General features: G+C 43.8%; 1 protein-coding gene across 8 annotated transcripts in view; it reads left to right on the top strand.

Moving 5' to 3' along the window:
* The window catches only part of LOC138732947 (spindlin-Z-like), a 143992-nt gene that overhangs the window by 108648 nt on the left and 7540 nt on the right, over positions 1 to 27804 (top strand). For all 8 annotated transcript variants that reach the window (XM_069879756.1, XM_069879753.1, XM_069879754.1 and 5 more), the window contains one exon: positions 12734 to 12782. In XM_069879756.1, the coding sequence (XP_069735857.1) occupies positions 12734 to 12782 (49 nt within the window). The remainder of the gene's footprint in view (positions 1 to 12733; positions 12783 to 27804) is intronic.

Raw genomic sequence — 27804 nt, 5'->3', positions numbered from 1 at the left:
CCTATCAAACACTAAACCATGCCCCTGAGCACCTCATCCACCTGTGCCTTAAACACCTCCAGGGAAGATGAATCAACCACCTCCCTGGGCAGCCTGTACCAGTGCCCAATGACCCTTTCTGTGAAGAATTCTTTCCTTATGTCCAGCCTAAACCTCCCCGGGTGGAGCTTGAGGCCATTCCCTCTTGTCCTGTCCCCTGTCACTTGGGAGAAGAGGCCAGCACCCTCCTCTCCACAACCTCCTTTCAGGTAGTTATAGAGAGCAATGAGGTCTCCCCTCAGCCTCCTCTTCTCCAGGCTAAACAACCCCAGCTCTCTCAGCTGCTCCTCGTAAGACTTGTTCTCCAGCCCCCTCACCAGCTTTGTTGCTCTTCTCTGGACTCGTTCCAGAGCCTCAACATCCTTCTTGTGTTGAGGGGCCCAGAACTGAACACAGGATTCGAGGAGCGGTCTCACCAGTGCCGAGTACAGAGGGAGAATAACCTCCCTGGACCTGCTGGTCACATCGTTTCAGATACAAGCCAAGATGCCATTGGCCTTCTTGGCCACCTGGGCACACTGCTGGCTCATGTTCAGTCGGCTGTCAACCAACACCCCCAGGTCCCTCTCCTCCAGGCAGCTTTCTAGACAGACTTCTCCTAGTCTGTAGCACTGCATAGGGTTGTTGTGTCCCAAGTGCAGGACCCGGCATTTGGCCTTGTTAAACCTCATGCCATTGGACTCAGCCCAGCGGTCCAGCCTGTTCAGATCCCTTTGGAGCCTCCCTACCCTCCAGCAGATCGACACTTCCACCCAGCTTAGTGTCGTCTGCAAACTTGCTAAGGGTGCACTCGATGCTTTCATCCAGGTCATTGATGAAGACATTGAACAGGGCTGGACCCAGCACTGAGCCCTGGGGAACCCCACTTGTCACTGGCCTCCAGCTGGAGTTAACTCCATTTCCCACCACTCTCTGGGCCCGGCCATCCAACCAGTTTTCCACCCAGGAGAGTGTGCGCCTGTCCAGGCCAGAGGCGACAGTTTCTCAAGCAGAATGCTGTGAGAAACTGTGTCAAAGGCTTTGCTGAAGTCCAGGAAGACCACATCCACAGCCTTTCCCTCATCCAGTAGTTGAGTCACTTGGTCATAGAAGGTGATCAGGTTAGTTTGGCAAGACCTGCCTTTTGTGAACCCCTGTTGACTGGGCCTGATCACCCAGTTCTCTTGCATGTGCTTCATGATAGCACTCAAGATCACCTGCTCCATGACTTTCCCTGGCACTGAGGTCAGACTGACAGGCCTGGAGTTTCCTGGGTCCTCCCTGCGACCCTTCTTGTAGATGGGCACAACATCAGCCAGCCTCCAGTCCAGTGGGACTTCCCCAGTCTTCCAGGACTGTTGGAAGATGATGGAAAGGGGTTTGGCCAGCACATCCGCCAGCTCCTTCAATACCCTTGGGTGGATCCCATCCAGCCCCATAGACTTGTGGGTGTCTAGTCGGGCTAGCAAGGCTCTGACCACCTCCTCTTGGATCATGGGAGCCTCATTTTGCTCCTCTAGCTCCTGGGTTTGTACACAGACAGAACAACTTTCTTTACAATTAAAGACTGAGGCAAAGTTGAGGACCTCTGTCCAAACACATTCCTAAAGGCATCCCAAACATTGGGCTAATTACTTTAAATAAAATTTTACTACTTGTCTTGCCTTATTGGTGCAACCAGGGAAAGCCTCTGTCCAGTATTCGCTAAAACTAGAATGTATCTATATCCTTCTTTTTGGCGCAACTCAGTAAAATCTATTTGCCAATAATCTCCAGGGGAATTTCCTTCCTTAACATTCCCAAATATTACACAGTTACTGGTATTGGGATTGTTTCTTTGGCATATCCCACATTTTTCCATAACTGAATGAGCCTTTTCCATCATGGCCCTTCCTATAACTACTTTCTTTAAATGTTTTAAAAGATTCTCTATTCTCCAATGTACTTTATCATGTTCCCTTTTGGCCAATTCCCTTAAAAGAAAAGGAAGTATTACCACCTGTATGATGGGTGTGACAAACAACCCACTCTTCTGTTGTTTTGCCTGCAATGGCTTCATCAGTCTAAGGTCCTTATTATCATATCTAGGAGCTGTTTCTGACAATTTTATCTCTTTCTCTGGCACTAAAGCCATGATGTCTGTTTCTGCAGCCTCTTTAGCAGCTTTATCAGTCAACTGATTTCCCAATCCAATATTAGATGTCTCCGATTGATGTCCCTTACAATGCACAAAAGCCACTTCTATAGGTTTCTGAATATTTCTTCAGTCATCTGCAAACAATCATGCTCAGGAGTCCCTTCCACGTGGTCAGTAGAAAGAAGCACTGCCCGGTTAACAACTGAGGTGGTCCTAAGGAGGACATCATCTTGCTCCAGTAATAGCACCTGGTACTAGGTACTAACATTCGACTAGGAGACAGCCAATGTCCTTTTTGTTCCAGGACACTGATGACCATGTGTGGTACATATACTGCCGTCTTCTGACCCACTGTAAATCTGCAAGCTTCCCGGATCAATATTACTGTGGCAGCAACTGCTTTCAGGCAGCTCGGCCATCCTTGGCTGACATGGCAGAAGGAACAACAGTGACAGGGGATGAGGAAAAGGCTGAGGTACTTAATGCCTTCTTTGCCTCAGTCTTTAGTTGTAAGGAGGGTCGTTCCATCTGTGTACCAACCCAGGAGCTAGAGGAGCATAATGAGGCTCCCGTGATCCAAGAGGAGGTGGTCAGAGCCTTGCTAGCCCAACTGGACAGTCACAAGTCTATGGGGCCGGATGAGATTCACCCTAGGGTACTGAAGGAGCTGGTGGATGTGCTGGCCAAACCCCTTTCCATCATCTTCCAACAGTCCTGGAAGACTGGGGAAGTCCCACTGGACTGGAGGCTGGCTGATGTTGTGCCCATCTACAAGAAGGGTCGCAGGGAGGACCCAGGAAACTCCAGGCCTGTCAGTCTGACCTCAGTGCCAGGGAAAGTCATGGAACAGGTGATCTTGAGTGCTATTATGAAGCACATGCAAGAGAACTGGGTGATCAGGCCCAGTCAACAGGGGTTCACAAAAGGCAGGTCTTGCCAAACTAACCTGATCGCTTTCTAGGACGAAGTGACTCGGCTGCTGGATGAGGGAAAGGCTGTGGATGTGGTCTTCCTGGACTTCAGCAAAGCCTTTGACACAGTTTCTCACAGCATTCTGCTTGAGAAACTGTCAGCCTCTGGCCTGGACAGGCACACACTCTCCTGGGTGGAAAACTGGTTGGATGGCCGGGCCCAGAGAGTGGTGGGAAATGGAGTTAACTCCAGCTGGAGGCCAGTGACAAGTGGGGTTCCCCAGGGCTCAGTGCTGGGTCCAGCCCTGTTCAATGTCTTCATCAATGATCTGGATGAAGGCATCGAGTGCACCCTTAGCGTGTTTGTGGATGACACTAAGCTGGGTGGAAGTGTGGATCTGCTGGAGGGTAGGGAGGCTCTGCAAAGGGATCTGAACAGGCTGGACCGCTGGGCTGAGTCCAATGGCATGAGGTTTAACAAGGCCAAATGCCGGATCCTGCACTTGGGGCACAACAACCCTATGCAGTGCTACAGACTAGGAGAAGTCTGTCTAGAAAGTTGCCTGGAGGAGAGGGACCTGGGGGTGTTGGTTGACAGCGACTGAACATGAGCCAGCAGTGTGCCCAGGTGGCCAAGAAGGCCAATGGCATCTTGGCTTGTATCAGAAACGGCGTGACCAGGTCCAGGGAGGTTATTCTCCCTCTGTACTCGGCACTGGTGAGACCGCTCCTCGAATGCTGTGTTCATTTCTGGGCCCCTCACCACAAGAAGGATGTTGAGGCTCTGGAACGAGTCCAGAGAAGAGCAACAAAGCTGGTGAGTGGGCTGGAGAACAGGTCTTATGAGGAGCGGCTGAGAGAGTTGGGGTTGTTTAGCCTGGAGAAGAGGAGGCTGAGGGGAGACCTCATTGCGCTCTATAACTACCTGAAAGGAGGTTGTGGAGAGGAGGGTGCTGGCCTCTTCTCCCAAGTGACAGGGGACAAGACGAGGGAATGGCCTCAAGCTCCACCCGGGGAGGTTTAGGCTGGACATTAGGAAAAAATTTTTCACGGAACGGGTCATTGGGCACTGGTACAGGCTGCCCGGGGAGGTGGTTGAGTCACCTTCCCTGGAGGTGTTTAAGGCAGGGGTGGATGAGGTGCTAAGGGGAATGGTTTAGTGTTTGATCGGAATGGTTGGACTCGATGATCCGGTGGGTCTCTTCCAACCTGGTTATTCTGTGATTCTGTGATTATCCAGTTCTTTTGAGGGATAGGCCACTGCACATCTCTGCTCTCCCAGAAATTGCAATAGCACTCCCAGGGCTGTCCCGCATCTCAAGTGCTGGTGCTTTCATTAAAGACTATTTCAAATATTTGTAGGCTGCTCTGCTGTTATCAGTCCAATCCAGGTACTATGGGGTAGATGTCTTCAATACCTCATACAAAGGTTTGACTAACAGTCTGTAATTTGAAATCCAGAGCCGACACCATCCCACCATCCCAAGTAAAGTTCTCAATTCACAAACTGTCCGGGGTAGCTGGCAAACAGTTTCTTTTCTTTCCGTTCCCAGTTGTCGCTCTCCTTTTTGTATCTCAAATCCAAGTCACAAGTTCTTCAAGTCTTCTCTCTGGAAACTCTGTATCCACTCAGTCCAAAAAGTTTAAAAGATTCGTAGTCAGTCACAAACAATCTTCTTTAGCAGTCACAGCAATGAGTATATTATCCATGTATTGTAATATTGTTCCCCCATCATTTTCATTTTCCCATATTTCTAGTTCTTTGGCTAATTGATTCCCAGAAATTGTTGGACTGGTTTTCAGTCCTTGGGGTAGAACTGTCCATGTATACTGAGTTGGTCTGCCAGTTTCAGGATTTTCCCATTCGAAAGCAAAAAGCTCTTGATTTCCCTTTTCAAGGGGAATGTAGAAAAAGACATCTTATATGTCTAGCACTGTAAACCAACCCTATTATTTCAGTTAAAGCTGTTGAAATAGTATAGGGATTCACAACCACTGGCTGTATGTCCTGAACAATTGTGTTCATTGCTCTAAGATCCTGTACTAAATGGTAACCCTTACCATTTGCCTTTTCACCGATAAAAATCAGGATATTATATTTTGACTCACATTCTACTAAGAACTTATCTTTCAAGAATTGCTGAATTAACCCAAGCTTAGCTTCCAATTTCAAAGGATATTGTTTAATTCTTACCAGGAACGATCTTGGTTTCAAATCACCTCTTACAAGTTCTGCTCACTTGGACCTCCCAGGTATCTCTCCAGCCCACACTGTCGGGACCACAGCATCTTCAAACTCTCGAGGGATTATTTTCCTTGAACGTTGACATCCTGTCATAATAAAGCTGTCCCTTCAATATATTTAGATCCTGGTATATAAGCTTCAAGTTCCCCTTCTCCAAGTCTTATTTGAGCTTCTAATTTTTCAAGCCAATCCTTTCCTAACAACGGCTTTGGGGAGCCTGGCAAATACAAAATCTGGTGAGTTCCCCACTGTTTTGCTAATTTAAATGTCAAACATTTAAAACCATGATCGGCTTTCCCTGGCTCCCATCACACCAATACTGCTTATATTTTATTATATTTATATATTATTATTATTATCCTTTCAAAGTATTCAATACTGAATACACAGCCCTGGTGTCCACCAGAAATTCAATTTCCTCTTCCCCCAGCCTGATTTTAGGCAGAGGTTCTGTGGAAAATTCCTCCATTCTCCTTTAATTCTCTTCTACAGAGAACAGGGGATTCGGAAGAGTACCTTAATTCAAGAGGGCATTCCCACTTCCAATGCCCCTCCATTTTACAATAAGCACACTGATTTTCTCCTGACAGTACCTGGACTTTCTGTGGGAAGGAGCTCCAGCCTTGGCCCCTTCCCTTGTGTCCCCCTATATCTTCTTTTTCCATGAGGGTTCCCTTCTAGCACCGCTATTAATCTCTTTTTCTCTCTCTATTTCTATACATAGTCCAAGCCATATCCAATAACATTCCTGAGTCTTGTGCCTCAGCTCCTTGTAAAACAATGGAGCCATTGTTCCCTGTAAAACTCCTGATACCTGCTTCATGAAGCATCAAACAACACTTGCATAATTGCCCTAACGCCTTTCAGTCAGCCTTGAGTTTTAATCATTCTCTCAAAAGCACTGACTGTCTGATCTGGATTGTCTCTATCATTTCCAGCTGCTAATTTCCAGTTGTTCAAATCGGTAATAGAAATAGGAAATAGGGACTTTTATAATAAATCACTGGTTCTGCATTTCCCACAGTCTGACATAAAGGAGTTGGTAGAACTTCTCCCTGTTTACCTCTCGTTCGCCCCGCTATCGGAGTGAAACCTTCTGCTCCTGTTAATGATCTACCACCCTGAGCATCATTCTTTCATTCATCTACCTCTGATCTCTCATTGTGCGACCCTCCAAGAGAGCATCCAGGAGTGATTAATAAGCCAATTTCGTCCTCAGGTTCACTCTTTTTATTGTTCAGGTCATTCCCTGGATCCATAAGCTACACACTCCTGTCCAGGCCTTCTTTCAACCTGCAGAGTTGAAAGAAGATGGTTCGTTTATCTGTGTGGTGATCCAGAAGCCAATAAGGTCACTCTCAGGGCAAAAATCAAAAGCAAAATTTATTCTGGCTTTGACCAAAACAGACCAAAATACTCGGGTGCACAGCCGAGATATGGGGGGGCAACTTCTCAAAGTTGCAGAAAACAGATTTCGATCTGATCAAATCATGATCTGATCCCTGAACACAGCCAAGGTCACTTGAATTTATCCGACCCACACCGATGCCAGTCAAGAAAACGCAGGCAAATGAGACATATGCCGGGGGGGGGGGGGGGGGAGGGGAGGGAAGGGAAGAGAGAGAAAGGAAAAGGAAAGAGTCACCACTCCAATGGGTAGCCAGCAGTTCCTCGGGAACCTGCGGTCGCTCCAGCAGCAGCTTTTTCCAGGCCACATGGTCCAGGGATACGACTGGAGTGACTGGCGTGTGCCCCGTGGCTCCTTGCAAGTTCTTTTATCAGGCCAGTCCATGCCCCACCAGCACGTGAGCGGGGGGGTCTTGCCATGTGTGTGCAAAAGCTCCTTCCGGACAGTCAGCCCAGGGCAGTAAGGGCAGCGCCTGCCACCGCACCTCTTACCCCCATAGCAGTCGGCTCAGTCGATTTTTACAGTTCATATACTTGCAAACATCTTTGCCCAATATTACAAGCAGAATAACATTTTTTCAAAGCCTTTCTCTTATCTTTTTCCAAGGCTAAGACAAGGAGATTATCTGGTGCTAAATTTATACCACATTCTTTTTGACCCTCTGGGTAATTCTACAACATATAAAACATATCCGAATGCACAGTTTCATCCCATTTTTGTTCTCTTCTTTAAAAAAGCATTAATTGCAACAAAGTATTATAATTCAGTGACCCATCAGCAGACCATCATTCTCCTTCATCTGATTTATACTACAGCGACCACTGATTACAGTATTGAATTAAATTTTCTTTTGTTGCTGTTCCCCTGGGGGCCCACCTAAGTGTTTCCAGTGCCCTAAAACGCACTCCGGAGGGGATTTCTAAACACTACCACCACCTCCTTGCAATGATCCTGCATGCATATTTAAACAGAACAGATCAACAAACCATATCAAAGTCACTTTACACAAAACAGGTCAGCAAGCCCTTCCAAAGTCAGTTTTCCAAATTTTAAACCAGTTAGGGCTCTAACTCTTCACATAGACAATTACAAACAGAGAGTCCCTCACGCAGACAGTCACACAGACAAAGACAAACCGCAACCAAACCAAAACCAAAATTGCAATTATGTACCAAACTGGGGAGTCTAACCCCAAGCCCAAATTAAGTACCTTTCAAGCCCAACCCTGGAGGACATCTCCAACTTACGAGTAGGCAGCCAAACCAAACCAAAATTCATAAAGGGTGCTTTGATTCTTTAATTCTTACCAGTGAAATCCTTGCTCCCAAGATGCGATCTAAGGGGGTAGAGGTTCCCGGAGAGGAGAGGAGAGGAGAGGAGAGGAGAGGAGAGGAGAGGAGAGGAGAGGAGAGGAGAGGAGAGGAGAGGAGAGGAGAGGAGAACCAAGGCCATCCTCAAGTTGATGGAGTGCTGCAAGTCAAAAGGGCAACAAAGGGTTGCACCTGCAGGGAGGAGTGGACAGAACGGGTGACCCAAAACTGAGCAACGAAGTATTCCATTTCATATGCATCATACTCAGGATAGCTGAGGGATCACAAAGATCAAGCTTTCTTCAATAGCTAACATCCAGTGAGGACCTCAGCTGTCCATCTACTCCTGATCTCAATCTGTGCATTCCTGAATGCAGTTCCTGAATCTAGCTCCCGTCTGCTGTTGAGACCAGTCCTGTACTTTCCCCTTGCCTGCTCTGCAGCATCAATGGTGACCTATTGTCATGGGAGATGGGGCAGTTTTGGTTTTATATCTATTTTGTTCTCTTATTAATAATTATCTTTTTCTTTCCATTGTTATACTTTCCTTAAAACTGTTTTAGTGTTTTAGTTTTAGTTTCCAACTCACAAATCTCTCTCTCTCATTTCCCTTTTCCTGTGAGGGGGAGAACTGGTACTACAATTGCTCAGAATTTAGCTGCTGACTGGGCCGGGGGTTGGGGCTAAACCAGGACGAAACCTTTGCCCTTTGTCCTGTCACTACAGGCCCTGGTAAGTCTCTCCTCGTCTTTCATATAAGCCCCCTATGTATATTGAAAGGCCATAGCAAGGTGTCCCCAGTGTCTTCTCTTCTCCAGGCTGATCAACCTCAAATCTCTCAGCCTCTCTTCATAGGAGAAGTGCTCCAGCCCTCTGTTCATTTTGTAGTCCTTCTCTGGACCCACTCTAACAGGTACATGCCTTTCCTGTGCTGGGATATTCATGTACTTGTTATCTCTTCTTGTAAGTAGAGTATATTCACATTATTCATCTAAATTACATAACTTTTTATTAAACTGGGCATTATCTTAAGCTGCCATCACAAGAAACTGTGCAGTACTCAGTTTGCTTAGTTGACTTTGTTTAGAGCTAGATACAGAATCACAGAATGGTCAGGGTTGGAAGGGACCTGTGGAGATCATCCAGTTCAGTCACCCTGCTAAAGCAGATTCATCTAGAACAGTTTGCACAGGAACACATCCAGGCAGGTTTTGAGTATCTCCAAGGAAAGAAACTCCACAGTCTCTCTGGGCAACCTGTTCCAGCGGTCCATCACACTCACAGTAAAGAAGGTTTTCCTAGTGTTAAGATGCAACTTCCTGTACTTCAGTTTGTACCCATTACCCCTTGTCCTGTCACTGGGCATTGTTGAAAAGACTCCGGCCCCATCCTTTTGACGCCTGTCCTTTACATATTTATAAGCACTGATAAGATCATGGAATTATAGAATAACCAGATTGGAAGAGACCCACCGGATCATCGAGTCCAACCATTCCTATCAAACACTAAACCATGCCCCTCAGCACCTCATCCACCCGTCCCTTAAACACCTCCAGGGAAGGTGACTCAACCACCTCCCTGGGCAGCCTGTTCCAGTGCTCAATGACCCTTTCTGTGAAAAAATGTTTCCTAATGTTCATCCTAAACCTCCCCTGGTGGAGCTTGAGGCCATTCCCTCTTGTCCTGTCCCCTGTCACTTGGGAGAAGAGGCCAGCACCCTCCTCCCCACAACCTCCTTTCAGGTAGATGTAGAGAGCAATGAGGTCTCCCCTCAGCCTCCTCTTCTCCAGGCTAAACAACCCCAGCTCTCTCAGCTGTTCCTCATAAGGCCTGTTCTCCAGCCCCTTCACCAGCTTCATTGCTCTTCTCTGGACTCACTCCAGAGACTCAATATTCTTCTTGTGGTGAGGGGCCCAGAAGTGAACACAGGATTCAAGGAGCAGTCTCACCAGTGCCGAGTACAGAGGGAGAATAACCTCCCTGGACCTGCTAGCCACGCCGTTTCTGATACAAGCCAAGATGCCATTGGCCTTCTTGGCCACCTGGGCACATTGCTGACTCATGTTCAGTTGGCTGTCAACCAACACCCCCAGGTCTTTCTCCTCCAGGCAGCTTTCCAGCCAGACTTCCATTTACCACAACACTCTGGGCCCAGCCATCCAACCAGTTTTCCACCCAGGAGAGTGTGTGCCTGTCCAGGCCAGAGGCTGACAGTTTCTGAAGCAGAAAGCTTCTCCTCATAAGAGAGATGCTCCTATCTCCTGATCATCTTCATGGTCTTCCACTGGACTCTCCAGTAGTTCCTTGTCTGTCTTGAGCTGGGGAGCCCAGAAGTGGACACAGGACTCCAGATGGGGACTCACTAGGGCAGAGTAGAGGGGGAGGAGAACCTCCCTGCACCTGCTGGCCACACTCTTCATGATGCACCCCAGGATACCGTTGGCCTTCTTGGCCATGAAGGCACATTGCTGGCTCATCAACTTCCGCCAAGTTGCTTTCCCTAGCCAACCCCAGCCTGTACTGGTGCATGGGGTTATTCCTCCTGAGGTGCGGGACTCTGCACTTGCCTTTGTTGGATTTCATTATGTTCCTCCCTGCCCAGCTCTCCAGCCTGTCCAGGTCTCTCTGGGGAAAGGTGGTGAACACGCAAGTTCTTGAAATCATTCAGGAACTGTCAAGTTCTTTCACCTTATAGGTAAAAAGAGTAGTCTGCTCAAACTCTTAGGTCAGCATTGTAAATATTTGTTAGTTGGATGCATGTCATTTCATGCATGGAGATTGTGCATGGATAGCCAAGAATTTTTGGACATAAGTGAATTTGTGAAAGACATCTGGCTGTAGAACTTGAGTCCTACCAAAAATAAGAGGTACCTAAGGTTAGCACTTACTGAACAGGGCAAACACTCATTCTCAGTAGCATGCATAGCTTCTCCTTTGTGGTTTTGCAGCTTCTATAATAGATCTTCCTTCTGTGTACCTGTAGAGTTTCTTTTGCTTTAGAAGGCTAAATACATTGCACTGTATGATAAGATTCAGAGTCTCTGAGCAGAGGACAGAAAACATGTTTTGTGCTGAACCACCCTGATGAAGATGTGAATGTTTTTTCTATAGCATTTTAATTACTTGAACTGATTTATTTTAATCTTGCATTGTCTCATCAACTAGTAATGGAAAATGTGAAATCTGTGTTTGCATATTCTTCTACTTTGTGAGGATGGATTTTTTTTAAGCATGTTTTTAAACATTTTTCTCATATAGCTAAGGGGTAGCTAATGATATGGTGAGGATGCTTGTTTACTAGTTGCAGTCAAGTTCCAAAGTCTTTTGGGTTTCTATTCAGACTTTTTGTGATATCTTTTATTTTAATTTTTAGCTGATAGTTCTTATAAACGTATTCAAAGGGTAGTTCTATTTACTTGGTCTTTTAATAGTAAAAAATTGCAAATAAGATCTTTACTGTAGCTATTTGCATGGAGGGCCTCATTTTTGAAAACTTAAAATTCCAGCTGTTGTTAAAACCCAAGATGCATCTTTCCATGGATTCAGTACAAGCTTGAGTGTTGGAAACAAGATGTATGTAGTCTTATTTGAATTCTGCCATTTCTGTCTTTTTTTCTCCATCTGAAAATCCAAAGATCCAAAGATATTTATGAAAACTTTTAAGGTTAATTGCACTTTCAGTGCATAACTCTTGTGTGACACTACTGCTATTATGAAAATGAATTTTCAAAATACATATGACAGAGCTATGTTTGGAACACGCACATAATGTTAAAGGATTTGTTTGGATCTGTAGAGAAACATCAAGTAAGTATTTCTCTGTAGATGTGAATTTAAACATCCATAGATGAGATTCTGAACATGTTTCTACAGATAAGTGAGGGGGTTTTTTTATTGATAACATACATGTGTCCAACACATTCTGACTGGGTCCTTTTAGATATTCCATATACAGAGGGTTTAATGTTTAATAACAACTTTAGTTTTTTGAAGTTATTTGACACTGCATAGGACTTTGATTTAACAAAATGATATGGCAATTTACTTAAGTCTTTACAAGTACTTTACAAGTGCAAGTTACATTTAGCAGAGTATAGCAGTTGCAATATACAGTCAAATCACAATACAAATGTGATTCTTATTGCTAGTCTCCATCACGATGCTGGGCATTCTCAGTCGTTGGGAAGGAATATGTGGGTTAAAACAGACTCAAGCCTGTTGCTCTCTTAAAAGTTCTTTCTGTTAGTCGTACAGTTTTTATATTGTATATGCTATATTGAGTCTTTAAACTTTATTTTGACTCTATACTGAGTTTTTCTACTCAGTTTGACTGAGCCACATATACACCCACCCATTCTGACCTCGCTAACTCAGGAGATTATTATTGTTGTTATTATTATTATTAACAACTCAAGGACAGTTACACAACTGTTGTAGCCATTTATCTAGAACAAAAACTATCTCCCATCTCCTTTGTGTTGAAAGAAGTTCAGCTTTTTGTAATAGTTGTAATCACTCCCTACTTCACTTAGCTTCCTGATTACATAGTCCTTGCTTATCTCCTCAGAGCCTCCTTTCATTGTAGGAGCTCATTGATCAATCACAACATGAGGTGTTTAATTTTTTTACTTGAAAAAGAGATACTTTTTGACATTGTGTATAAACACACTTTATTGTTCAGTAATTCCATCATTTATATTGTAGGTCATACAGGAGTCTCTGCGAGCATGATGAAGAAAAGAACTTCACACAAGTAAGTTGCTAATATCTTTCCTAAAATATCGTTCTCAATAACTGGAAGTGCCATTCTAGAAATGTATCTGTATTGTTGTAGTCATTTTGCTCTTGAAAATCATGTGGAGTAGTATTCAGACTGTGTATATGTGGAGTCAGATTTTAATTCTTTTGGGAAGACAGTGGGAAAGAATGCACCATTGGCAGAGTTCTAAACATAATTTTGAATGTTTGAGAGAAATTATCCTGTCAGTACAATTCAGTAATTTACAATTCAGAGACAAGAGGGTTGCAAACCATAATCTGGGCACATGTACTCTAGCATCCATTACAGCTTTAGTTTTTTAGAAGGATTTTTCACCTTTTTTTAAAAAAAAATAACATACTGAAGTACTTTTATAAGGTGACTGCTATTTGTGTGAAGGATATTTGCTTATCCTATACATTCATGGCATGTATTATTCTCTCTACTGCAATTCAAAATAGTAGCAGCTAAATGCTGCTATGAGTAAAAAGACAGAGGTAATAGCTTAGACATGATTGAAATCAGTGTCTGACAGCTAGATGTTGCATCTGGCTGCATCTCTGGTGGGTGAACTCTAAAATAAGCTGGGGAAAGGTGAAATTTATTAAAATGCTACTAGTTATTTTTTGAGTATGAAGTTTTATAGTGGTGATATACAACATGCATTAGTCCAAAGCAATTTGTCTGGCAGAAATATCTTCTGTGATTAACAGTTTCCCAAACATAACACCTGATGTAAAACTACTCTAATTCCTTCCACCGACTCTTCATTATTCAATCTTGTCTATCTCCTTACAAGGCAAAGATAAACATTTATTTTTCTAGAGACAGGTAGAGTTAAAATTTAATTTCTCTTGTTCTTTTTCAACCGCTCAGAGAAAGGAGTGTATGATGGGAAGACTATCAGAGGTGGGTTGCCTTTCGTACTTGAGGGTGGCTAGTTTTGTCTTAATTGTTGTGTTGACATACAGTTATTTAAATACCTAAATAGGTTGTATATTTTTTAGCATAAAGGCTTTTATGGGGCATATTAAGTCATGATCCTAAGTCATGTGATTTTGAGACATTTAACTTAAACACTCAGCTGAGTTTTATGTTAAGCCCAGTTTAATTGCTTAAGAATTGTTTGGTAAAGGTTTAATTCTGTACCAAACCAAGATGACTTAGTGTGCTGCTCATTGACTTCTCTGAGAATGACAGACTAGTATAGAGTTGTTTTTATTTGATACACATGGCTTAAGTTTTTTAAATGAACCAGTAAGTAGTGCTGTAGACATGTTTATAGTAAACAAGTGGGATATGGGTCACTATTTTAAAATGTATGCTGATACTATTATGAGCTGTTACAGCAGACTGTAAATTAGTAATGCATACTTTGTCATTGATTTAGTTATGATGACTTTTATATTCCTCATTTAAAGAAAAAGAGGAACACGTCTACTGGCACTTGAAAGCCATAGGGGAGATTCTAAACTAGGTTCAGCAGTTCATGGGAGAGGAAAGAGCTAACAGGATGGAACATGGCATGGTCCAGTAACTGAGGAAGTGATAAAATTAGCTGTGTGGATTAGTCTTCTGAACTCTTCTTAACTAAAATAGTAGTTAACCCTTGACCCGTTTGAAAGGGAGTCTCATCGTTATAGGTCAGCTGCAAAAGGGCAGTTTGGAGTGCTCTGTCAATGTCAATGAGTTGTGATGATCTCTGTGAATATGAAGCTGATCCTATTTGTGTCAGATCAGTCAGTAGTCTCTTGGATTTCATCCTTTCCACTCTTGGTGTGAAAGGAAAGAGTGCACGAAACAGTATAAGTATAAAATCTTATACTCTCCAGATTTCTCATAATTGGCAGTTCAAGGTGGAGGTTGTATCTGAAATTTCACTACCACTGTACTTATTCCTTGTGATTTTCTGATCACATTTAAACTAACTTGTGGCGGCTTATACTTGGCTATGGGCCAAACTCCCACCCACTCACTCCCCCTCCACAGTGGGGCAGGGGGAGAAAATAGGATGAGAAAGCTCATGGGTCGAGATAAAGACAGGGAGATTGCTTACTAGATACTGTCACAGGCAAAACAGGCTTAAATTGGGGAAAATTAATTTATTGCCAATTAAAATAAGTTCAGGTAGTAAGAAATAGGAAGACAAACATTAAAACATTCCTTACCTCATCACTTTCCCATGCTCAGCTTCATTCCTTCACTCTAGACTCCTCTACCACCCCCAAGATGGTACAAGGAAAATCAGGGAAAGGAGTTTACAGTCCATACATAACAACTGCTCTCTGCTGCTCCTTCCCTCTTGTACTTACATTCCCCCTGCTCTGGCATGTGTTCTCTACAGGCCACAGTTCCTGTCAGGAAAATCTGCTTCCAGCAAGGGCTCTTCCAGGAGAGACAGTCCTGTCAGGAAAACTGCTCTGGCATGGGTTATTCATGGGCCACAGTTCCTTCAGGAAATATCTAACTGCTCCAGCATGGGTCCTACACAGATCGCAGTGTGGATATCTTCTCTAACACCATGGAATATCTCCTTTTCTGAACCCTCTGCAGTTTCTCACACTTCCCCCCCACACACACTCCTCTGCCGATCCACTTGGGTTTTGCCCTTTCTTAAATATGTATTCACAACAGTACCACCAAGGAACGTATCTTCCTACTGATGGTTTGGGAATCCTCTCCAAACAGTTTAAACAGTGAGATCAGTCACTAGTGGGTTGGAATGATGCAAATTTATCTAAAATTGTTTGTAGAGAGTTCTTGCTTTCTGTTGAGTTTATATTAGCTTCAAGTACCTATTAGCCAATCTTTTGCCATTCTTTAGGAAACAGATTTTGAATACCGATAGTGAATTGTCCAACATCTCGGATTGTTTTTCTCCTTAGAATTAATGTACCATATTTCACTGCTGCCTGTTTGAGGGTGAGAGGTCTCCCTCCAATCAACTGTTGCTACTGAAAGCTTTTGAGGGCAAGAGAGATGAGTTCTTGCTATTGAAATTCATTGTGTTAAATATATATTTTGGCTGTGTTGAGATATACTTACGGACACTTTAATGTGTAGTGGTGTTTTAGGTGTTGTGTACCAAAATGTCTTTCTGGAAGTTTATCATTACACCATCATTGCTACGAAGTTTTACTGTATTTTTCTTTCATACGGATTGGTCACAATGGTAACAAAAGCTTTTCTAAATTTCGGGAAGGAAAATGTGTTGCCTATGAAAATAAAAGTGTTTTTCTTAAATACAGTGAGATATGTCAGGCGGAATTTTATCAGAACAGGTGGCTGGCAATCGCATATGATTAGTCATCTACAAAATATGCCAATACATGTTTTTGATGCTGTTTTGTGTAAAATCCAAGCATTTAAAAACTCTGATTTTAAAAATGCCCGTGTTTATCTCAGTTGCTGATGTGAGCAGCACCAGTGCCAGCACTATCCAAAGTGGAGCATTCTAGTTAGGTGCGCAGGGAGGTTTCCTGAACCAGGGAAAACTCAGGGGAGTGGAGGCACCCGCCAGGAGCCAGCAGCTCACGAGACAGCGGCTGACAAGACCTGGATGGGGCCAGGGGCAACCATGGCCAAGCCCCCACACCTGTAAAAGAAACTCCTAGGGAGTACTAGAGACTAGGGTGAGCAAACAGGGTGTGGTGTATCAGAAGTTTGTGCAGCAGTTGAGGGGGAAACAGCATGCAGGAAAGGCACTGTAACTGCTGGCCTGACCAATGAGCAGTGGTATCTACCTGGCAGAAGGCCATGGCCTCTCTAAACTCTGCATCCACCAAGACTGCCGCAGCTTCCCAGACAGAGCTCCGGTGGGAACACGCTGCCACCCAGGTGTCAGGCAGCAGGGTGTGCCCTACTGTTATGCCAGTATCAGATGGCAGTAGTGAGCACACCTGTGAGAGGTGCACCCAGGTGGAGGAACTCCTCAGCTTAGTGACAGAGCTCTGGGAGGGGGTGAGTAGGTTGAGGAGTACCATGGAGTCTGAGAGAGAGACAGATCACTGGAATCACACTCTACCTTCGCTTGGAAGGCCTGTCAGGCAGACAGGACACATGCTATGGAGGATTCCCTGTCCTCTCTCCACCTGACTGAACATGATGGCATAAGGGATAGGGGGCAATGGCGACAAATTCCTGCCCGGCGCAGCAGGCACTTCTCCTCCGTGACTACCCCACCTTCCCAGGTGCCCTTGCATTAGGTACGAGGCTCTGCAAGTGGAACCAAACAGTGATGAGGATGATGGTTCATCTAGCTTGGAGGTGTCGCCAAGGTTAAGTCGGTCTATGCCCTACATCAAAACCACTTCCATAAAGAAAGAAAGACAAGTCATTGTCATAGGAGAATCTCTCCTGAGGGGGACAGAAGGCCCAATTTACCGACCGGGCTCCCTTCTTAGGGAATTCTGCTGCCTCCCTGGAGCCCGGGTTAAAGATGTGAAGAGAAAACTTCCTACCCTATGGCCGTATAGCCCTCGGATTATTATCCATTATTGCTTTTTTATGTAGGCAGCAATGATGTTGCAACAGGAAGTCCAAGGGCAATCAAAAGAGACTTCAGGGCCTTGGGATGACTGGTTAAGGGATCAGGAGCACGACTAGTGTTCTCCTTCCAGTTGCAGGGAATGTTGTTGGAAGAAACAGGAAGAGCCAGCAGATCAGTACCTGGCTCCATGACTGGTGTCACTGGCAGAATTTTGGGGCTTTTGATCATGGGTCGGTTTGCACGACACCCGGCCTGCTGGCAACAGATGGGGTACACCTGTCTCAAAGGGGGGAAAGCATCCTTGTGCAGGAGTTGGCAGGCCTCACGGAAATATAGCTCTAGCTTTAAGCTAGATTTCACAGAATCACAGAATAACCAGGTTGGAAGAGACCCACCGGATCATCGAGTCCAACCGTTCCTATCAAACACTAAACCATATCCCTCAGCACCTCGTCCACCCGTGCCTTAAACACCTCCAGGGAAGGTGACTCAACCACCTCCCTGGGCAGCCTGTTCCAGTGCCCAATGACCCTTTCTGTAAAGAATTTTTTCCTAACGTCTAGCCTAAACCTCCCCTGGCGGAGCTTGAGGCCATTCCCTCTTGTCCTGTCCCCTGTCACTTGGAAGAAGAGGCCAGCACCCTCCTCTCCACAACCTCCTTTAAGGTAGTTGTAGAGAGCAATGAGGTCACCCCTCAGCCTCCTCTTCTCCAGGCTAAACAACCCCAGCTCTCTCAGCCGTTCCTCATAAGGCCTGTTCTCCAGCCCCTTCACCAGCTTTGTTGCTCTTCTCTGGACTCGTTCCAGAGCCTCAACATCCTTCTTGTGGTGAGGGGCCCAGAACTGAACACAGGATTCGAGGAGCGGTCTCACCAGTGCCGAGTACAGAGGGAGAATAACCTCCCTGGACCTGCTGGTCACGCCGTTTCTGATACAAGCCAAGATGCCATTGGCCTTCTTGGCCACCTGGGCACACTGCTGGCTCATGTTCAGTCGCTGTCAACCAACACCCCCAGGTCCCTCTCCTCCAGGCAGCTTTCTAGACAGACTTCTCCTAGTCTGTAGCACTGCATAGGGTTGTTGTGTCCCAAGTGCAGGACCCAGCATTTGGCCTTGTTAAACCTCATGACATTGGACTCAGCCCAGCGGTCCAGCCTGTTCAGATCCCTTTGCAGAGCCTCCCTACCCTCCAGCAGATCGACACTTCCACCCAGCTTAGTGTCGTCTGCAAACTTGCTAAGGGTGCACTCGATGCCTTCATCCAGGTCATTGATGAAGACATTGAACATTTGAAGGGGGGGAAAGGATAAAACCAGGCTCGCTAGAGATTGGACTGGGCGCACCGTGCCGATGTTTGAGGGAAGGTGTGCTGGTGAGATCCTTTGGTCTGCCGTGTCAGTGGAGGTAAGGGATGGAGATCCATGTGGCAGAAAAGACACAAGGGTTATCGATGTGTTAGAAACCACAGAAGCGCCTGAGAATGATCACATGGAAATTAGGTTGAGTCCCCATCCCTGGAGGTATTTAAAAGTTCTGTAGATGTGGCATTTAGGGACATGGTTTAGTGGTGAACTTGGCAATGTTAGATTTATGGTTGGACTCGATGGTCTTAAAGGTCTTTTCCAACCTACTTTATTCTATGATTTCTATGAATTAAGAGGATCTGAAACTTACTGGCTCTGTGTTTTATATACACGTAGGGAAATTGAAATATTGAATGTCTAGGGAATTGAAGTGTTATCCCAGTCTTTAAGAACAGAACTTCCAGAGTATTATTTATAGTTTTTGGTGGACTTGTGCAGTGCTGCTTCTAGGAAAGTTTCGGAATTGAGTTGGAGGCGAGGGGAGTGCTCCTTCCAGGGGGCTCTCTGGCAAATTTCAGGTACTGTTCTGCTCTTGCTCTCCCTATCGGCAAGATTGCATCATGAGCTCTCTGGGCAGCAAGCACAGCTGGGCTGCTTGTGAGAGTGAGATCAAACTGAAGGCCATGGTGTCTGCTGTAACCTCAACATTCGAAAACAAGTGATCTGAGGCAGCAAAAAAAGAATCAATCTCTTACAGCTGCATTAAGAAAACATGGCCAGCAGGTCAAAGGAGGTGATTCTGCCCCTCTACTCTGCACCCCTACCTGGAATACTGTGTCCAGCTCCGGGGTCCCCAGAACAAGAAAGACATGGACCTGTTACAATAGGTCCAGAAGAGGGTCACTGAAATGATCAGAGGGCTGCAGCACCTCTCCTATGAAAAAAGGCTGAGAGAGTTGGGGTTGTTCAGCCTGGAGAAGAGAAGACTACAAGGACACCTTATTGTGGCTTCTCAATATATAAAGAGGGCTTATAAGAAAGACAGAGAGAGACATTTTACCAGGGCCTGTAGCGATAGGAAGAGGGGCAATGGTTTTAAACTGAAAAAGAATAGATTTAGATTGGATATAAGGAACAAATTCTTTGTAGTGAAGGTGGTGAGAGACTGGCACAGGTTGCCCAGAGAAGTTGTGGATGTCCCATCATTGGAAGTGTTCAAGATCAGGCTGGATGAGGCTTTGAGCAACCTGATCTAAGGAACATCTAATGTTCCTGCCCATAGTAGAAAACTTGGAACCAGATGATCTTTATAGGCTGACCATTCTACGATTCTGTTATTTGTGGTCAGTTAGAAAGCTATGTTTTCTTTCTTATTACATGTTCAGATGCAAGCAAAAATAGTTTTTCTTTGGCAGTTTATTCATTTGAAAATCATATTTCTTGCTATATGAAGCCACTACAAATGAGAATGAGTAGCCGTCCAGTAGTACAGCCTTCAGACAAAGAAAAACTTTAACTGCAAGTATACCTAACTGCTGCTTGTTTTGTTACTGCATCTATAATGCATTTTGCTCTCTCCGAGGTGTTTTAAAAGGTAGTTACCAATTTGAACTTACTTATGTAGCCTTTTTTCATCATACTTTTTAAAATGACTGAAGCTTTTTACTTAATTGTGCAAATTTAAATGTTATGATTATGCTTTATAGGCAGAAATTGAAATCGACTGCATAGTTAAACATGAACAGTATTATTTCAGCTTTTTCAGCTTTAACTTAGCTTCTGTAACAGTTGGTTTTATTCTGTGAGGATACCTTAAAATAGAATTAAGATTCATTATAACTAAATAAATTAATTGCGTGCAAAGCAAGCTCATTTTCATGGTGCCCAAGAACTAGATCTCTCATTTCTTCATTATAAAATATTACTGAGACTTTTATAATTAAAAAAAGCAATACTTGAGCAAGAAATAGTATTTGAACATGCATTCAAGTTTCTGTGGAAAATTAGAACCAACTTTACAGGGGAGTGCCTCTTAACTAGAAGAGGTTAGCATTTCTGTAATACTTCTAACTTTGACAGAACAGATTACGAATGCAGACTGATCAGGTTAAATCATCACAGAATTTAAATTTGACAAAAGATACTGTAGAACTCTGCTAAGATTGGAGGTGGGACAAGCTGCTGAAGGAATTGTACATTTTGTTTTTGATAGAGTTATGGTTAAATCTTCACCATTAGTAATCTTATAGTCCCATTTTAGGGACTTTCCAGCGCTGAGTTCCGTTCTTTTGTTATGCACTTCTTCTATCAACATACCAAGGTCAGTTTTAAGGAGGAACGCCAGGCCTAGTCACAAGTGTTAACCCTGGATTGTTCATTGCTATCAAATCATGTCCTTGGTCGTCGAGCCATCCTTCCACAACTCCCCCTTTTTGTTTTTGAACAAGCCAGGCTTCATTCGTTATGCGCAACAGCATTTTTCTTACACATGACATTACACAACTAAAAAGTGCTATCCCTATAACTACAATTATCAACAACATTAGTCCTGTCTTTAACACACTTCTTAACCAGCCTGTTAATCCTAACCAATTTGACAGTCCATCCAAACCAAAGATGCCTAAATCTTGCTGAATTTTTTCTGTGTGAGCCATTAGGTCCCGTATGTCTTGATGTTTAGAACGGGAATGATCATTTAAGTCCATACAACACATACCGTCAAAATCTTCACAACCATGACCATGTGCTAACAACAAAAAATCTATTGCTGCTCTGTTTTGCAATACAGCATGTTGTACTGTCGACAAGTCATCAGCCAATTCAGATAAAACTTGACTTGTCATGTTGGCTTGCTTCACTACCCAACAAGATAACTGTTCTAAGTTTTTGTGGGCCTTGGCCGCTGCAATCCCTGGTGTCAGATAGGATGCAAAAAATCTTTCCCAAAAATTCCATAATTGAACATTATCATCACAATTTTGGCTTAACGTCTCAGTTATTCCCCTCTTCCGTCTCGTTGGATGGGTTTGGTTGGGATGGTGATGTGGCATGCCTAAGCTAAGCTGACCGATGGTACATGGTCCACCTCTTGGATGTGTTGGTATGCCTGCCCAAGCTCGATTGCCGCATATCAAAAAATATCCTGGCGGTAATCGTCTTGGTAACACAGTACCAGGAGCAGAGTGAGTTTTATTTCGTACCGTGATGTTACACCAGTTCTGCTCCCAGTCACTACTGTTCCCTATAGGATTAAGCATCGTTGGTATGGATTCATCTACCACCTTTCCTTCCTTCTGACTCTCCATCCATGATGCAAGACCTATAAAAAGGCAATAATTAGCGTTTAAAGAGTCCACAAGCTCAAGTTCTTGTGGCTCAGGTCCAATTGGAAGTTTATCATCCCACAGGTCATATGAGTTAAATACGTGACTCATGTTACTCCAACTAAAAGGAATTGTGCTAGTAATGTTAAATTGTGATTTTAACATTTGCATCGATTGATTAAAGTGTGAAATATTTCTCATGGGGACTCCTATGAGACAGGTCACAAATGGTGAGCTAGGGGTTGCCAAGCTAGCACAAAAACTAGTGGTGTTTAATGCTCATACAAGAGTAACCCAAACATTTTGTCGTAGATCGAATAAACTAGGATGATAAACCGCAATGACCAAGTTTAAAAATCCTAAATACAGCCAAAATTGCCTCATTTTTGTTGTTGCTTCCAGTTATATTATTTCTGTTATACCCTACTACCTTCACGCACACACCTTTTTTTTATAAAACAATTAACAGATCAGTATTTCGCTAATGATACTCCTCGCTACAACTACTACAAGTACACAAAACCCACGGGTCACAGTTACCGCGATCGAGACAACAAACTTCTGATCTCTTCATTTATTCACTCGCATTGTCTTCTTGTGTTGACAATCGGTCACGTGCCAAAGATGATTCTTGATGGGGTTGAATACTTCTAGCTGTTATCCATTTAGGACCACCCTCTTGCAGATGCTGCGAATGTATTTTCCCTTCAAATCCTAATAGGGCTTCCTGTATTGTCGTTACATTTCATAACCACCATTCCAGGTCTATAGCATTAAATGGAATGCTAATATCTGCAGGCTCTTGTCCACTGAGCTCAATGATTCGAGATCTACCTTTTCATACCAGTTCTGCTACAGTGTCAGGTCGGGTTTGAGTACTTGTTTTTGGTTGTACTCTTAGAAATACCCATTCCAAGATGATAAATCCATCAAGCTCGTCTTTGTCAGTGGCATTGCTGTCTAATAAGTGCGATGATTCTATAGGTAAAGTAGAGAGTATCTCCCCCTTTTTGTTTTGCCACTGACAAATGACGGCATACGGTGATTCTAAACCGTTACAAACCACAAGCGAAATAGGTATATGCACCATTCGCCGAGACGACCAAGATGTTTGCAATTTGCAAACAATTTTTTGTAACAGGTTATGGTGTTCTGTAGTAAGTTCAATCTCATGAGCTGGATCCGCATTGCGTAATAATGCGGTCAGCGGGGCAATTTCGGTGTTTGAAATCCCCACACAGTTACATATCCATTGAATGTCACCTAACAATGTCTGTACATCTTTTACTGTTTTTAAACAAGTTTTGAGCTCTGTCTTTTGAGGCCGAATTTGAGCATCAGTGATATGCCAACCCAAATACTTGCAAGGGCTTGATCTTTGCACTTTGTCAGGTGCAATAACAAGTCCTTTTGCTGTTAACATATTCATTAACGTTTTTAATGCTATATCATCCATATAGTGATAAATGATTGTTTTTGACCATTGTTGATGAATTGGTCGCAAGGCCCATGCAACGTATAGTTGACACAAGGTGGGTGAATTTTTCATACCCTGCGGTAAGACCACCCATAGGATTAAGAGCATCCATAATGTTAACGTCCTCCTCATTCTTGTTGACTGCTTTCATGGTTGGGGCTTAACAGTTGTTACACAGCAACGTGGGCTTGATCCACCTCGCAGGTGCCCAAACTGGTCCTTTATCTGTTAAAACACAAGCAGAACCTCGTCCCCATGTTAGTAGCTTATACAGACCTGTCCATTGCCCATAATAACTGTTTTTCAATAGCACTTTCACATTGTCTTATACTTGCTCTAATTTTGATGACATGGTTTGTATATGCTTCAACTTCGGCACAATTTGATCATCTCTTGCTAATCACAAAAAAAGTCATTCTATTTTGCAGTGTTTCTCCTGATTCTCCCCCCCCCTTTATTTTTTCTCTTTTTTTTTTTTTTTCTTTTTGCTAGCAATGTTTTTACTACTTGATGGGTATGTTCAATAATAACATGACTTGGTAAATGGATATCAATACTTCCTGGGTAATCCATTAGATCTACTTGTAAATTGAAAATATTTGCCATGCAGCACTTAGCATATGCTTTTGTCATTGGGATGTAAATGATTGTCGAGCCTTGGCCTAATAACTGAACACTTCTTTTTTCTTCCCTCGGTGATTATCATTGTAATCATTTCAAATCTAGTGACTATGCTTTTTGGGGGTTAGTGTGGCAAAATATCCACTCAATAATTCGTAATGAATCTTTTGAATTTTCCTCTATCATTGCCTCAATTATCTCTAAAGGTTGTCTGCACTAGGACCCAGCAGTTGCTGACTAGTTCCAGTGAGACTGGAATGCACAGTGTTCTCACAAATTGGCATTCCCCTAGAGAGATAACACTGTTAACTCCTCTGGACTTCTTCAAGGCTGAAAGAAAAAAAAAAAAACTTAGAAAGGAAGGAGAAGGGTGGGAGGGCGAGGGGTGGGGGGGCACTCACACACATACAGCTGCATGTTTTGCTAGGCATTTTAAAACTTTAACCTCTTTTTCTTCCTTTTTGGATCCCGAAATAGTTTTTTGCCATAACGTCTCTCCGTAGTTTCGCCAGTCCGAGACCGAAAATATCATACGCAGGTCTTCAAAATGACCCCATCTGATACCTAACTGTATCAACCTTATCAGCAGTTTTGCGGGTATATCATGCCCTCTCTTGGAGAGGATTCCCGCAAGTAGCCTGGCCGCAGCTTCTGTTTGCATAGCTGCGCCTAAGGGGTGAGGAGCGACCTCAAACCGGCGTCTACCCTGCTTTTGCCCAGGCAGCTCCCTTAGCCGCGGTTTCCCACTCCCCCTCCTCTCGCTGCTTACCGCAGTCTCGGAGAAATTAAAAAAGCCGTGAACCATCCTCTGCTACCAGATGTGGGAGTGGGAGGCAGACCCCGAGTAACGATGAAATCTCAATGTGAGTATAGTCGTTCTCCTTTATTCATAAACACAACACTCCTTATATACTTATTCTAGCAGAGCACAAGCTAATAAAACAACTTACAATTGGTCCTACTGTGCTGTCCATGCGCCTTAAGTAGTTACAAGATTGGTTAAAAGATGTTAAGCACGAGAAGGGGGCTGGTACAATGGTCTTGACGTTTTAGGGACTTTCCAGCGCTGAGTTCCGTGCTTTTGTTATGCACTTTCTTCTATCAACATACCAAGGTCAGTTTTAAGGAGGAACGCCAGGCCTAGTCACAAGTGTTAACCCTGGATTGTTCATTGCTATCAAATCATGTCCTCGGTCATGGAGCCATCCTTCCACAGTTAGAGACCTACTACACCACCTAGACACACACAAGTGTATGGGGCCAATTGGGATCCACCCAAGGGTACTGAGGGATCTGGCCCCATCATTCCTGTCAGCCTGACCTCAGTACTGGGGAAGGTTACGGAGCAGATCATCTTGAGTGCCATCAGTTGACACATACAGGATAACCAGGTGATCAGGCCCACTCAACATGGGTTTATGAAAGGCAGGTCCTGCCTGAACAACCTGATCTCATTCTATGACAAGGTGACATACTTATTGGATGAGGGCAAAAGGCTGTGAATGTTGTTTACCTGGGCTTTAGTAAAGCCTTTGATAATGTCTCCCACAGAATTCTCCTGGAGAAATTGGCTTCTCATGGCTTGGATGGGTATACTCTTTGCTGGGTAAAAACTGGCTGGATGGCCGGGCCCAAAGAGTGGTGGTGAATGGTTTTCAGTCCAGCTGGAGGCCAGTCACAAGTGGTGTCCCCAGGGCTTGGTGCTGGGTCCAGTCCTGTTCAATATCTTTATCAATGACCTGGATGAGGGGATCGGGTGCGCCCTCAGCAAGTTTGCAGATGACACTAAGCTGGGAGGAAGTGTCAATCTGCTGGTGAGTAGGGAGGCTCCGCAGAGGGATCTGGACAGGATGGATCGATGGGCTGAAGTCTGTGGGGTGAGGTTCAACAAGGCCAAGTGCCTGGTCCTGCACTTGGGACACAACAACCCCATGCAGCGCTACAGGCTTTGGGGAGAATGGCCTGGCAGAGAAAGACCTGGGGGTGTTGGTCGACAGCCGACTGAATATGAGCCAGCAGTGGCCCAGGTGGCCAAGAAGGCCAATGGCATCTTGGCCTGCATCAGAAATAGCATGGCCAGCAGGACCAGGGAAGTGATTCTGCCCCTGCACTCAGTGCTGGTGAGGCCGCACCTCGAATCCTGTGTTCAGTTTTGGGCCCCTCACTACAAGAAAGACAATGAGGCCCTGGAGTGTGTCCAGAGAAGAGCGGTGAAGCTGGTGAAGGGGCTGGAGAACAAGTCTTGCGAGGAGTGGCTGAGGGAACTGGGGTTGTTTAGTCTGGGGAAGAGGAGGCTGAGGGGAGACCTTATTGCTCTCTACAACTACCTGAAAGGAGGTTGCAGAGAGGTGGGTGTTGGTCTCTTCTCCCAAGTGATAGGTAATAGGACAAGAGGGAATGGCCTTAAGCTGCGTCAGGGGAAGTTTAGATTGGACATCAGGAAAAATTTCTTCACTGAAAGGGTTATCAATCACTGGCAGAGGCTGCCCAGGGAAGTAGTTGAGTCCCCATCCCTGGAGGTGTTTAAAAGACAGGTAGATGTGGCACCTAGGGATATGGTTTTGTGGCAGACTTGGCAGTGTTAGGTTTATGGTTGGATTCGATGATCTTAAAGGTCTTTTCCAATCTAAGCAACTCTCTGATTGCAACAGATAAGCTTTCACTTTTGAGTTACTAGCACAATTGTGAAATGACAGTAAAACTACCACTGTTGTCTGGTTTTGGTGGATGATAGGTGCTGAGTAAATAGGAAGATGCCGTGGATCTGTTTGTCACAATGCTAGCAGGAGGCAAAACTTATTTGGTTATTGTGTGGTATATTAATTAAATAGCTATGCATCTTTTTGGTTCATCTAAAAAGGAATGAAGTTGCTTTGTTACTTAGGCCACTACCCATCTTCAACTTAGAAACATTGCTTACTTGAACTTATTTGCGGAAGCTGTAGTATAAGAAAGAAGCAGGTTAAATCATCACAGAAGGTAAATTTTACAAAAGATACTGTGGAACTCTGCTAAGATTGGAGGTGGGACAAGCTGCTGAAGTAATTGTACATTTTGTTTTTGATAGAGTTATGATTAAATCTTCAGTATTAGTAGTCAAATGTTGTTTTCTGCAACTGTTTTTTCTGATTTTAGATTTTTTTTAAAGCATGTTAGTGATGTGTATATTTTATTGCCATTTAAATGAAGTGTACTGTAACTGATAACTAATCCAGAAATTTATTTTGGAATTAGCTAATATTTGTGTGAATTTTAATCAGGCAACCTCCTAAATATAATTTTAGGAATGAATATGCATATTGTAACATGCTAAAATAAAGATAATATAAATATATAGCCAATGTACTGTTGTAATGTTCATGTATCTTCAGTTGTATTCACAACTGTCAGTTAACTATTTTTTTTTAACTGAGTAGAATAAAACTTGTTCAACAGTGTTTTAGTGAGTTCAAACTGTCAATTAGCTTACATGAGCGTTTATCAGAGCAACTGATATTCACTGGAAGGAGTCTTTCCATGCAAGTTGAATTAAAAGACTGAGGAAGGGTAAAAAGTATATTTAATCTATTATCTTCTTTAAAGAGTATCCCTTCTCTTGCTATGACCTTTGCATATAATTTTTCTTGTCCTAAAAAGGAATATTAGAAGAATATTGTTGCTGCCCTGTGTTTTTAAAAAAATTGAAGTCAAAGATATCTGTAAGTGCAGAGGGAAGCGAAATTTCCTTCAGGTGACAACACAGATTAGGGAAAACAAATGCTTTGAAGAATTTTAGTCAACCACCACTAATGTTTCCACCGACA

Source organism: Phaenicophaeus curvirostris, chromosome W (assembly GCF_032191515.1).
Source record: "Phaenicophaeus curvirostris isolate KB17595 chromosome W, BPBGC_Pcur_1.0, whole genome shotgun sequence".
Lineage (NCBI taxonomy): Eukaryota > Metazoa > Chordata > Aves > Cuculiformes > Cuculidae > Phaenicophaeus > Phaenicophaeus curvirostris.
The sequence above is the reverse complement of the archived record's forward strand: the minus strand, read 5'-3'. Positions and strand labels throughout refer to the sequence as shown.